Source organism: Monoraphidium neglectum (assembly GCF_000611645.1).
Source record: "Monoraphidium neglectum strain SAG 48.87 unplaced genomic scaffold scaffold01914, whole genome shotgun sequence".
In the NCBI taxonomy this organism is placed as follows: Eukaryota; Viridiplantae; Chlorophyta; class Chlorophyceae; order Sphaeropleales; family Selenastraceae; genus Monoraphidium; species Monoraphidium neglectum.
Genome location: NW_014011714.1, coordinates 1 through 11,338, shown reverse-complemented (window position 1 = coordinate 11,338; position 11,338 = coordinate 1). Strand labels below are relative to the sequence as shown.

Below are 11,338 nucleotides of genomic sequence, written 5' to 3'. Positions count from 1 at the left end.
GGGCAGGAGGTTGGGACGGGGTCAGGGCATGAGAGGGGGCACCTGACGGACCGGGTGGGGAGTGTCGGGGGGCGGGGGGCTCAGGCAACGAGGCGGCCCACGCGGCTGCTGTTGAGGGGAGGCTCCTGGAGGGGGCGGCTGCGAGGGGCGCGGACGTTCCTCTCGCGCGTTCCGTGCCCTGGAGGCCCAACGGCCTTGCCGCAGCCTCCTTCCTGCCCCACCCCTCAATCACACACGCAAATTCAATCACACGTGCATACGTGTGCACACCCTCCCCCCATACACACATATGTGCGTCCGCACACACACACACACACACACACACACACACACACACGCGCGCGCGCGCGCGTGCGCTCCGCACCTGCAGGTGGCGAGTGGTGGTGGCGCCGTCCCCCTGCTTCGCCACGATGCGCGCCACGCGCACCGCGTCCGCCCACGCCGCGTACACCGCCCCCTCATCGGGCGCGAGGTACAGGCGGCAGGCCAGGCAGTCCGCGAAGCGGCCGTTTTTGGGGCGGCCGAGGTTGCCCAGGAGCTGGTGGTTGGAGGAGCTGTAGACCTGGGTGTCGGTGTGGGTGTTTGGTTGGGTGTGGGTGTGGGTGTGGGTATGGGATAATGTGTGAGGGCTTGTCCAGATTTGCGAGTTTCAGCGGCTGGCATCTCGTGCCCTTGCCTGTTATTGTCCTCCCATCCCATTACCTGTCATGCCACCTCAGCCCCCCTTAACACCCCCCTTTGAAACCCCCTCACCCGCTCCCATCCCCTACCTTTACCCCGACCTCGTTGGCCCAGGCCAGGGTGGTGCCCTGCCACGCCACGGCCTGGATGGCGCCCTCCCCCTGGTGCAGCACGTGGTCGCTGCGGCCCAGCCAGCCCTGCAGGGGGGGGCGCGCACGGCAGCGCGCGGCAGGGGGCACGCACGCATCAGGGTGCGAACGGCAGCGCGGGAAGTTTCGCGCAGCAGCCGGGGCCGGTCTGACCGGCGCTGCACGTGTAGGCTCGCGAGAGGACGCGCGGCGGCGCGCGGTCGCATGGGGGCGCAGGGGCGCGCCGGCGGCGAGACACTCGAGAGGCACGAGGCCGCAGGGCCCGCCGCGGCTCGAAGCAGGCGGCGCGTGCAGCGCGCAGCGCTGGTGGGGGCGCGCCCGCGGGCAGCCCTGGGGCGGCCCGGCCGGCGCCGCGGGGGCCTGTGGCATGCGGCTGGGCAAGCCCCATGCGTGGGGCCCCTATAATGCATGAGGAGCCAAACATACACGCGCGTATACGTGTGCGCGTGTGCGCACGCGCCTGTGAACTGAGCTTGAGGCGGCCACGGACGTCACCGGTGACCATCTCGCGTGTCTTGCGGGACCCGTACCGCGGGTCGAGCGTCACCACCTGCGGTGCAGCAGTACAGTGCAACGCAATGCATGACGTGTGTCACGCAACCCCTTTTTGTGCCACAACGACGCAGGTCCACGCAGGGGTTTTTTAGGCGGAGCCCGCGGCCCTCTTAAGCCGTATACGCGACGCCCCTCCAGAACGCGGCCCCGGCGGTGCCGCGGGGCCTGCGGCCCAACCACCCCGTCGAGCGTCATGCAAGCCGGGGCGCGAGCCATCGCGGCGGCCCCGCGTGGGGGCCCCGCACCGTGATGGGCCGCTTGAATGTGAACTTGCTCGCCTCGTCGGTGTACAGGTTGGCCACCTGTTGAACCAAATCGCGCGGCGGCGGAGGAAGCCAAGCTGGCGATCGATCGTTGTCCTGACAGCAGCGCGCGGGGGCCATTCGTGGCCCCACATGCCGTTGCAGTCCTACCTCATCCCACCTGAATCCTGGCCAGCCATCCTTGACTCCTATAAAGTGACCCTGCCGGCCCCCCTCACACACACGCACACACACACACACACACACACACACTCACACACACGCCCCTGCCCCCTCGCACACGTACACTTGCACAAAAACACAGGCACCCACACCCTCGCATACCCACTCACCACACACGCACACACACTCACACACACACACACACACACACACACACATTCTCCCTACACACACCGAAAACACGTGCGCACCGTGACGTAGTTCTCCCCGCAGCACGACGCGATGTACTCCGCCTCCCCGTCAAACGACAGGTGGCGCACAGGGCCCGAGTGGTGCGTAAAGCGCTTCACCTGGGGGGCGGGGTGACGCCAGACGAGGCACCGCGGGCGAGCGGCGCACGGGTTGATTGCCGACTTGCGCGCGCCGAGAAGCTTGAAGCTCGCCGCAGTGCCTGGGCGGTGCGTGACCAAGCTGCAGCGAGCTCCACTTTTGCACCGCCAGCCAGCGGTGTTCCCCACCGCCCACGCCCTGCCCTCCTGAGCCTGTACACAGCTGCTCCTCCCACGGGGCACACGCCGACAACAACTGAGCAGGCGGTGCAGTGTCCCCATCGGCGGTGCAGTGTGTAGGTGTCCCCATCGGCTGTGTGGCATGGTGTCCGACGCATACGTGCCGCACCTCGTTTCCTGAGTAATCCAGGATGTGGATGCTGCCAGCCGCAGTGCCCAGGGCAAGCACTTTCTCAGACAGGGCCAGGCAGGTCGCGTCGGTGCCCTGCGGGCGCGGGCGCGGGCGCGGGCACAGCAACGATTGGCCCCGCGGCGCGGCACAGTCCGTGCGTGCTGCAGAAGCATGCGGCGCCACAAGCCGGGTGTGTTCGACGCGCACGTGCGTGGGGGCCGGCCAGGGCTTGCATTCTACGTGCGCACGCGGCCCCTCCCCTGCGGCGCGCCTCTGTCAGGGTGCCCTCTCTCTGACCGCTCGCGCGCGGCCGGCCCGCCGCCCTGAGCCAGCTGCCTGCCGCCCGCTGGGCCGCGCCCAACTCCCCCTCCCCCAGCTGCCCAGCAGGGCGGCCCCCCACCTGCAGGACATCCTTTACATCGCAGCCCAGCCGCTCGTACTTGAGCTGCGGCTCCAAGTCGTCCTCCCCCACCCCTTGCTGCCCCTCCTCGTGCCGCCGCTGCTGCCCACCTGGCGGCTGCTGCTGCTCCGGCTGCTTCTGCTGCTGCTCATGTTCGTGCGGCTGCTCCACGTGCTGCGCCTCAAGCTTCTCCTGCTGCTCATCCCCCTGCTCCTGCTGCTGCTGCTGCTGCTTGGCAGGCGGCTGCTGCTGCTGCTGCTGCTGCTGCTGCTGCTGTGGGTGCTGCAGCTCGCCGTGCTCGCGCAGGTGCTGGTCTGGCTGTGTCGCGGCCGCCCCGTCATCGCCTGCCAGGTGCCGCTGCTCCTGATTGCCCCACTGCTGCTGCTCACCTTGTGGTGCGAGCGGCAGCTCGTGCGGGTGGCGCGATGGATCGCCCGCCGCCGCCTCTGTTGGGGGCGGAGCGGGCGCACCATCGCCCGCACCCGAATCCGCCCCTGCTGCAGGCGCGTGGGATGGTGCACCCTCCTCCACCTCCACCGCTCCTTCCATGCTGTCAAGGCGCTGTGACTTTCTTGTATATCAGCACAAATCCTGCGACCCCATTGATCTGACACTCACAGCGCACCGCGCTGCAATCCCAGTGAGCAGAGAACTCGACGATGGATCAAACGAATGTAGTGTAGTAGCGTTGGCGCACCTCACAAACAGGGGTTTGTCATACACCAGTCACCCTGGGTCAGTTGGGACCCCATCATGCAAGTTGCCATGCGCTCCGGAACCAAAAGTCAACTTACCATTGGGGAAGCTGATGCCTCTGCAGCCTCTCCCTGCCGCTTGGAACATACAGCGCTGGGCTGCATGCAAACAGGATGGCACGCAAAGCCAGACCATGACATCAGCCACCAGGCAAGATTTGCGACTGGGTACGAATTCATGGAATAGGATAGTGACAGGTGAATGGGATGGACGTGTCCATAACCTGCCTATAATTGATAAGGTGAACATAAGCTGTGTAGGCTCTCTGTCGGCTCCCGGTGCAAAACGTGGAAGGCAACAGCACAAGGACGAGCAACCCACTATTTGAGGGTCTGCATGTGATATGATCAGGTTGCGAGCAAGTGCAGGGGTTGCGGGTGTATCGAGCGCTAGGTTGAACATCATTGCCTGCAACGCGCGCGATGCTACTCATGAGCTGGGGGCGTCACCGGAAACGACCCACTGATGAACAGGCCCGACCATAATGGTTGCACGACGCCCTGACGTTGATGTGCACAGCGCAACCTGTGCATTATACAGATATCTCATTCAGGGGACTCTGCCTTGTGCTGCAAACTGCTTCACGTGTCAACGAACGCAGTGGTACCCGTGGGTTTGATTGGTTGGCAAAGCATTCTGTTTCTGGCTGCACCCCGCTGTTATTCATGCAGCTTGTGCGTGTAAACGGCAATGATCACTCCTTCAATAATCCATTCCGCACAACACCATAATTACCCGCTTGAATACTATGATGACCCGGGCGACAGGATGAGGCGCGTCAGCACAATCAGACATCCTTGAATCCTGTGTGGACCTGCGCATGCATCGCACACCGGGGACCTCGCACGGGTTGACCGGTGCCCATGGACGCACACACCCGTCGCATTTTGAGGGATGTTTCTTTTACATTCCTAAGGGATCGAGTGAGGCCTGCACGGTCTCGTGTGCGTTTTCTTTCTGGGCCAGAACCGAAGCGTCGTCGGGTCCTGAGTCCCACACAGGTGCACGAGCAGGGCTCGCAGGTGCAGCATAAAGGAACTGATACACCTAGCTTCATCTTCGGCCCATCGCCTGGCCCATAATGGCTCCCTCAGCGGCCTTGCCCCACGGGCAAGGGACCCAGGGACCTTGGAGCCAGGCCCTGACCAGCAGCAGCAGCTATATGGTACTTGCAGCCCTCGGTGTCGTGCTGGCCAGGTGCGGCGCGTTTCCTTAACGTCGGGGACGCGGTGCCACGCTGGATGGCCCGCATTTCCTGACAAGCCCTCCCTTGCCCTGCCCGCAGCCAATCGAGCCTTGCGGCGCTACTGGAGACTTATATGGCAAGCGGCGGGCGGGAAGGGATCCAAAGATGGCGACAGCCTGGCCGGGTGCCCGCGGTGTGGGGTGCAAGGACCGCGCGTTTGCCGTCTCATGCATCCCCCCCTATGCCGTGCAACCGCAGTACTACTCGCAGTCTTTGGTAGTCTTGGTGGGGCTGCTCGTGCTGCCTGCGGGCCGTGCGGTGTTCACCATCACCCTGTCTTCTCCCAGGTTCAGCTCAGTGGGCGCAACCGGTGAGCGTCACAAGCAGCGGTGTACGTTGGCAGCTAATATTTTTCCCAACAACAAACCCTGTGCTCTTGTGCGGGGGAAGCCCGTGCGGGACCAGCATACGCTGTGTGCGGACGCTGTCGCGCCACTTCAGCATGGCGCCTGCCAGCACCTGCTGCACCCATGCACCTCCTGCACCCATGCGCCCGTGCGCAAGCGCCACGTCCACCCCTCTGACGGCCCGGCCGCCCCATGCTGCCCTATACTCCGCAGCTTGCAGCGTTTCTGACGAGAACGGTGCCGAGCTCGGCTGTGGTGACGCGGACGCTGACGTTTCGTCAGGCCAGCATCCGGCCATGGGCGGCGACTCCCTGGCGTGCAGCAGCAGCTGCGCCGCTGCCGGCGACCGTGGCGGCGGCACAGGCCTCGGCGTTGGCAGGCACCACGTGCGGCGCGGGCCGCGCATATCGGTGCAGCTGACGCCGCTGCCGCGCGTGACCCTGGAGTTTGACCGCAACGGCCGCCGCGCCGGCGGCCCGCGGTCGAGCGGCTGCAGTGGCGCCCCTCGGCCGCCGCGGTGGCAACCCAGCGCTGGCAGCCGCGCCGCTGCCGGTCCCGGGAGCCTCCCGCAGTTTGCCCTGGGTTCAAGCGGCGGCCTCGCGCCGGCGCCCTACCAGGAATGGGGGCCGTACCACCCTCCCTCACCGGAAGAACAGCAGCTGCTCCGCAGCCCCAGCGCCAGCCAGTCTGCGGCGGCAGCCGCGCCCGACGCCGATGCCGCCGATGCCGTGTTCATTGACGGCCGCGAGCTGTCCGGCGTCCGCGCCGCGCCGGCCGAGGCGACCGCCTCGCTCGGCGCCGACGACCTGCCCGCCGACTGCGGCGCCGCCGTCGCCGCTGCCGTCGGCGAGACGCACCTGCTGCAGTTTGGCGCCATGCTTGGCGAGGCGTCCTGCCGCGACGCGCTCGCGCGCGCGGAGGCCGCGGGGCCCGTCGGCTCGAGCAGCGGGTCGCTTTATGGGTCTCCTGACACGGACGCATTCTTCGGCCCCTGGGAGGCGGTTGTGCAGGAGACGGCCCCGGGCGTCCTCTACTGGGGCTGGCGCCGCCCGCTGCGGCGCGGGCTCTACCTCTACATGACCCGCAGCGTGTTCCTTGGCGCCACGCCGTCAGAGCTGCGGGCCTTTATGCTCGACGACGCCGGCCGCCTGCGCTGGGACAAGAGCATGGCCGCGCTCGGCCCCGCGCTGGCCGCCGCGCGCAACGGCGGCGGCGGCGGCGCCGCGGCGGGCCAGCGCGAGTCGGACGTGATGCACGCGGCGGTGCGCTTCCCCAAGCCGCTCGGCCAGCGGAGCTACACGTACGCGCGCCGCGTGTGGGCGCGGCCGTGCGACGGCGGCTGCTACGTCCTGTCGCGCGCGTGCGGCCAGCCCGCGGCGTGCGGCGCGGGCGCGCCGCCGCGCGGCGTGGCTGTGACAGACTACTGCAGCGGCGCGGTGATCCGGTCGCCGCCAGCCGGCGTCGTCGGCGCCGACTACGAGGGGCCGGCGGCGGAGTGCCTGATGATTTACTTTGAGGACTCCCATGTCAGGGCCGGCCTCGCTAACCTCGGAATAAAGAAGGGCCTCTGGCCGATGCTGCAGCGCACCGACCGCGCGCTCCGCAGCTACATCCGCGCCGGCGGCGCCGACGCGGGCGCAGACGCGTTCGCGGGCTGCTGCGGCAGCAGCGCCACCGCGCCGTGCACCCCACGCAGCGGTGCACCCGCCGCTGCGTCTGCGAATCCGGCGCGCCCCGGCGGCGGCCTCGGCCTCGGCCTCGGCGGCCTCCTGCGCTGCGTCGGCGCGCCCCTGCGCGCGCTCGCGTCAGCGGCAGGCGCGCTTTTGGGCCTGCAGGCGCGCGTCGCGTCGCTGCTGCCGCGCCTGGAGCTGCGCCTGCTGCGCTGGCTGGCGTCGCGCGTCGTCTCAGGCAGCGCCACTGCGTTTGCACGCATCCCGGCGCCGCAGCTGCTCATCCGCGGCGCCGGCAGCGCCGCCGCCACGCCTGCGCCCTCAGCCGCGGCCGCCGCCGCCGCGCTGCGCCGCGTGGGCTCGCACCCGCTTTGCGACTTTGCCGCCGGCCCGCCGCGCCTCGCGCGCTCGGCGTCAGTGGGCGCCGCGGCGGCGGGCGGCCTCGTTCGCGTCGGGTCGCACCCGCTCGCGGTGGAGGACCTGTCTTCGTCGCTCGACGCCCCCGAGACGCCGTCCGCGCCCGCCGCGCTGCTGTCGCGGTCGCCGTCGGCGCCCGCCCGCGGCTCCCCACAGCAGCAGCAGCAGCAGCAGCAGCCGTGCGCGTGCTGCGAGCGCGGCCGGCTGGCGTCGGTGGGTGCCGGCTGGCCGGACTCGCGGCTCGTGGCCGCGGAGGCTTTTGAGCCGCGCCCCCGCTGCCGGGCATACCCCGCCAGCTGTCCCGCCGCCAGCCGCGCGGGCAGCGACGCGAGCGGCCCTGTCAGCGTCGGCGGCGCGAGCTGCGCTGCGACGGCGGCCGCGGCCGCCGCTGCGGGTGATGCTGGGCGCCGCGGCGGCGTAAGCGGCGGCCTGCAGCGGCGGCGGTCGGGCGGGCGCCTCGTCATGCGGCTGATCCAGGCGGCCACCGTCAGGGCCGCCCACAAGCTGCTGTCGTCTCTCGACGCGCAGCAGCAGTGATGACGCCGGATGACGTCACAAACGGGGCCGCTGAGAAGCCGCCTTCTCGGGGGGCCAGCCGCCCCTCACTCCCTCCAGGCCGTGCGTGCGCATCATGCGCAGGCCACCCCCTTTTTGTTGCGGACCCCAAAACCCGCAATCCCCTTTTGAGAGGGCCGGCCAGCCCGCTAGGATCGGGCACCGCCCCATATTGGGCGCGCGAGAAAGGAGCCGGCACCCAACCTCGAGTTGCCCCCGGGATCAGATCGCGGGGACTGCCCAGAACGCACCAGAGCCCGGCGCCACCCACTTTGCGGCCGCCCAGCGACACTGCTTGCCCCGAGACGTCCGTTTGTCCCCCGAAAAAGGGACCGCAGGAGAGACCGACCCCGCAACCGCAGGCGGACCCCTGATTGCGCGCCGCTGGCCCCGCCTGCGGGCCGGCGCGCGGCCACCGCCCTGGGCCGCTACTTCCGGCAGTATGCCCCTGTGCACAAACAAACCCGCCGGGCGGGCCAGCCCTGAAGTTGCCCTGTGAGGCGCGCGCCGCCTCCAGAGCCAGGGGAGCTGTGCCCGCTGCCCTCCGGCTGCCCCTTTGAGACCACCCCCCTGGGCTGCTGCCCCGGTCCCCGCACACACACACACACACACACAGTGTGCATACATCTCAACGTGTCCCCTCCCCCACCGTCGGAGCGAATTCGTGGTTCCCAGTCGTGTGCCGTGTGTTGCCGCCCCGGAGCGCCGCCCGCCCGGCCGGCCCGCTCGCCCGCGCGGCCCGCCCAGGCCGGGCGCGCGCGGCGCCCTGCCCCTGCCTAGGTCGTTAGCTGGGCTCTGGCTCCGCAAGCCCCCCTCCCGTCATGATTGTTTGTCAACACTTGCGTGTGCCCATATACCCGCCCAGACCCACCCAGGGCCCTCCGCGCCACCCGCCGATGCGGCACGCGCGGCGCCCGCCTGCGGCAAGCTAGCGCGCACTTGTGCGGCGGCGGCGCTGGATGAACCCAGCCGGCCGGCGGCCCCTCAATTTTGCCACCCAATCGAAAGCGGCGCCATGCGGTGTGATTGATCGTCTCGAGAGCCATGGCGCCCGCCACGCCTCTTCTCTAAACCCCTGCCCCCGCCGGCGGCCCCACCCGTGCCTGGTGCAATCCCTGGGCCATGGGCGCCAAGGGGGCGCGCTTGCCGCGAGCCGTTGCCGGCGAGCGTCTCTCGAGCGGCCCCGCGCCTGCCGCAGCCACGAGGGGCGCGGGCGGCCGCGCGGCGCGTTTTGTACCCACAGCGAAAGCGCCGCCGTGACGCATTGCTGAGCGGGGATTTAGAGGGGAGAGGAGAACGCGTGCGCGCGGGAGCGGCCCCGGTCGACGGACGGCCTGCGGCCTCGGGGGCCGCGGCACATTCCGCCCTCTGGGGTCCCGGCCGCCGCAGCCGCGGCTGGGCGCCAACCATCGTGTGAATTCTCCGCCGCTGTACCTGTGTGTGGCCCTCCCCGTTATTGGGCGCCGCCTTTTGCACACCACTCGCAAACCTGGCGCGCGGGCGCGGGTGCGGGCCTGGCGCGCCGCCGCCCGCCCCGCGCCCCCGCCGCCGCCGCCGCCACAGCCGCCCCTCCCGATTTTCCAAGGCAGGGAGGCGGCCACCGCACTGCTGGGCTCGGGTCCCGTTATGTTGGGACACAGGAAGCACTTTTGACGACGCAATCCGCAATCCGGGCTTCCACAAGCCAATTACATGTCACCCCGTTTCCCAGGGGATTTGAGACCTCAACCTTTGCCGCCTGCCCAGGCCAGGCCAGGGCGTCGTGCGTGTGTGAACGCGGCCTGCCGCCAGGCGCACTGCTGCGGGGGGTGCGCGGCGCGCCAGGCCGCAGGAGCGCAGCCGTGACAGCCGGGGACGCTTTGCCAGCGCGCGGCGCAGCCCCGCGCCGCGCGGGCGGCGCTGATGACGGCGGCCTGAGCTGCGGTTTTCACACTCATGTGTAGGGCCCCTGCGGCTTCCGTTTGTGCGCACGCGCGCGTGGCGCTGCCATATTAGGTGAAGAGCAATTGCACTTATATGCCACACCCATCACACAGCACAGCCGATGCCGCGACCCCACCCGTGGCCTGTAAACGTTCTAATGCTGAGGCGCGCTTATGGCGGAGGTCAACTGAGCGGTCCAGCTGTCGGGAAAGCGGAAGAAGTTTGTGCTGCAGCTCACGTATGGGAAACGCAGCGTGCTTTTGAATTATTGAGTGGCGATAGGTGCATGACGGCACCAATTTGACAGTTCTGGCTGAATACAGCACATGTACGCTGACTGCAAGGGTGCCCCACTGCTCGTGCTGTGCTCACCGGGTGTGTGCGGAACGAAGAACTGGCACCAGCCTTCCGTGATGCAGTGGGCCCATTGATATCATACCTGATTGGCAACTTGATACATGCCGCAGGTGCCGCCTGCAGTGCACTGCGGCACAGAGCGATCTGCGGCAAGGTGCTCGGGATGGTGCGGCGAGGGCAGAGCGGGGCTATGATCGCCCTGATCGTGTTAATGGTGTTCCTCGCCTTGGATAAGGCTGAGGGCTTCAAGGAGCACGAGTTCAAGGTGGGCTCACTAGCCCAGATCGCCGGGAGGGTGCCTGGGCGCGCGTGATCGGGGTCAGGTGATGCCACTGATACATCAAAATCGTGCCATTCAGCGCGGGATGCCAGTTGCTGGCGTATGGAGACCATATCGAGGCGCTACCTGTCGCAGCGGTTCCCACGCTGGTGCGCGGCGCACGGGGCCAGCGCCTCAGCGTCCCCCCTTCCCCCGGCAGACCCGCGTCCCCAACCCCTCCCTGCCCGCGCCCGCCGCGCCGACCGCCGCCCTACCTGCAGAAATGCAAGGACGCGTCGTTCTGCGACCGCAACCGCGGCAAGGCCGGCCGCAAGTTCACGGTCGACCCCGCCAGCGTCGCCGCGTCGGGCGCCGCGCTGTCCGCCGCGCTCATCAGCGACGCGCCGCCGGCCCCCGGCGGCGGCGGCGGCGCGGCTGCGGGGCCGCCAAGATTCAACCTCACGCTTCTGTCTTATGGCGGCACTGTCAGGCTGCTGGTGGATGAGCCAGGGGCCGGGCGCTACCAGGTACGTTTCGAGAGGGAAGGGGGCAGGAGAGGGGCGCCTTCGGGGATCGATTTTGGAATTGAGCAACAGGCCGTCAAAGGCGCGTGAGAGGGGCGCGCGCCTGGCCTGCCGCACGAGCCAGCAAAGCCGGGCTGCGCAGCGCCTGCCGCCCGCCGCCGCGCGGACGGCCGGCCGGGTGTTTCTTTCCGCGCGCCATACGGCGCCCGAATGTGCCCCGCCACGTCAGCAAACACCAACGCACACCCCCCCTTAAGGTCCCCGACATCCTATTGCCCGAGTTGGACGGCCGCCTCACGCCCTGGGAGGCCGCCGAGTCGTCCAAAACCTCCTGGAGGGCGCGGTCCGGCGCCTCCGCCGTGGAGCTGGCGTTCTCCCCCTTCAAGCTCACCC

General features: G+C 68.9%; 3 protein-coding genes across 3 annotated transcripts; 2 read left to right on the top strand and 1 right to left on the bottom strand.

Annotated features, from left to right (window-relative positions):
• Positions 1-21: 21 nt before the first annotated feature.
• On the bottom strand, positions 22-3,688 carry MNEG_9377 (Vacuolar protein sorting-associated protein 41-like protein; the record flags this gene model as incomplete). Its single annotated transcript, XM_014042153.1, has 10 exons — positions 22-42; positions 365-562; positions 771-878; positions 1,080-1,190; positions 1,321-1,380; positions 1,631-1,687; positions 2,062-2,160; positions 2,489-2,584; positions 2,892-3,335; positions 3,686-3,688. The coding sequence occupies 10 exons, from the start codon at positions 3,686-3,688 to the stop codon at positions 22-24; spliced, it is 1,197 nt and encodes a 398-aa protein (XP_013897607.1).
• Positions 3,689-5,536: 1,848 nt separating this feature from the next.
• On the top strand, positions 5,537-7,864 carry MNEG_9376 (hypothetical protein; the record flags this gene model as incomplete). The annotated part of the gene is made up of 1 exon (XM_014042152.1): positions 5,537-7,864. One exon carries the CDS (start codon positions 5,537-5,539, stop codon positions 7,862-7,864), a length of 2,328 nt encoding a protein of 775 aa, XP_013897606.1.
• Positions 7,865-10,352: 2,488 nt separating this feature from the next.
• MNEG_9375 (hypothetical protein) lies at positions 10,353-11,035 on the top strand (the record flags this gene model as incomplete). The annotated part of the gene is made up of 3 exons (XM_014042151.1): positions 10,353-10,427; positions 10,703-10,948; positions 11,018-11,035. 3 exons carry the CDS (start codon positions 10,353-10,355, stop codon positions 11,033-11,035), a joined length of 339 nt encoding a protein of 112 aa, XP_013897605.1.
• Between the last annotated feature and the right edge of the window lie 303 nt (positions 11,036-11,338).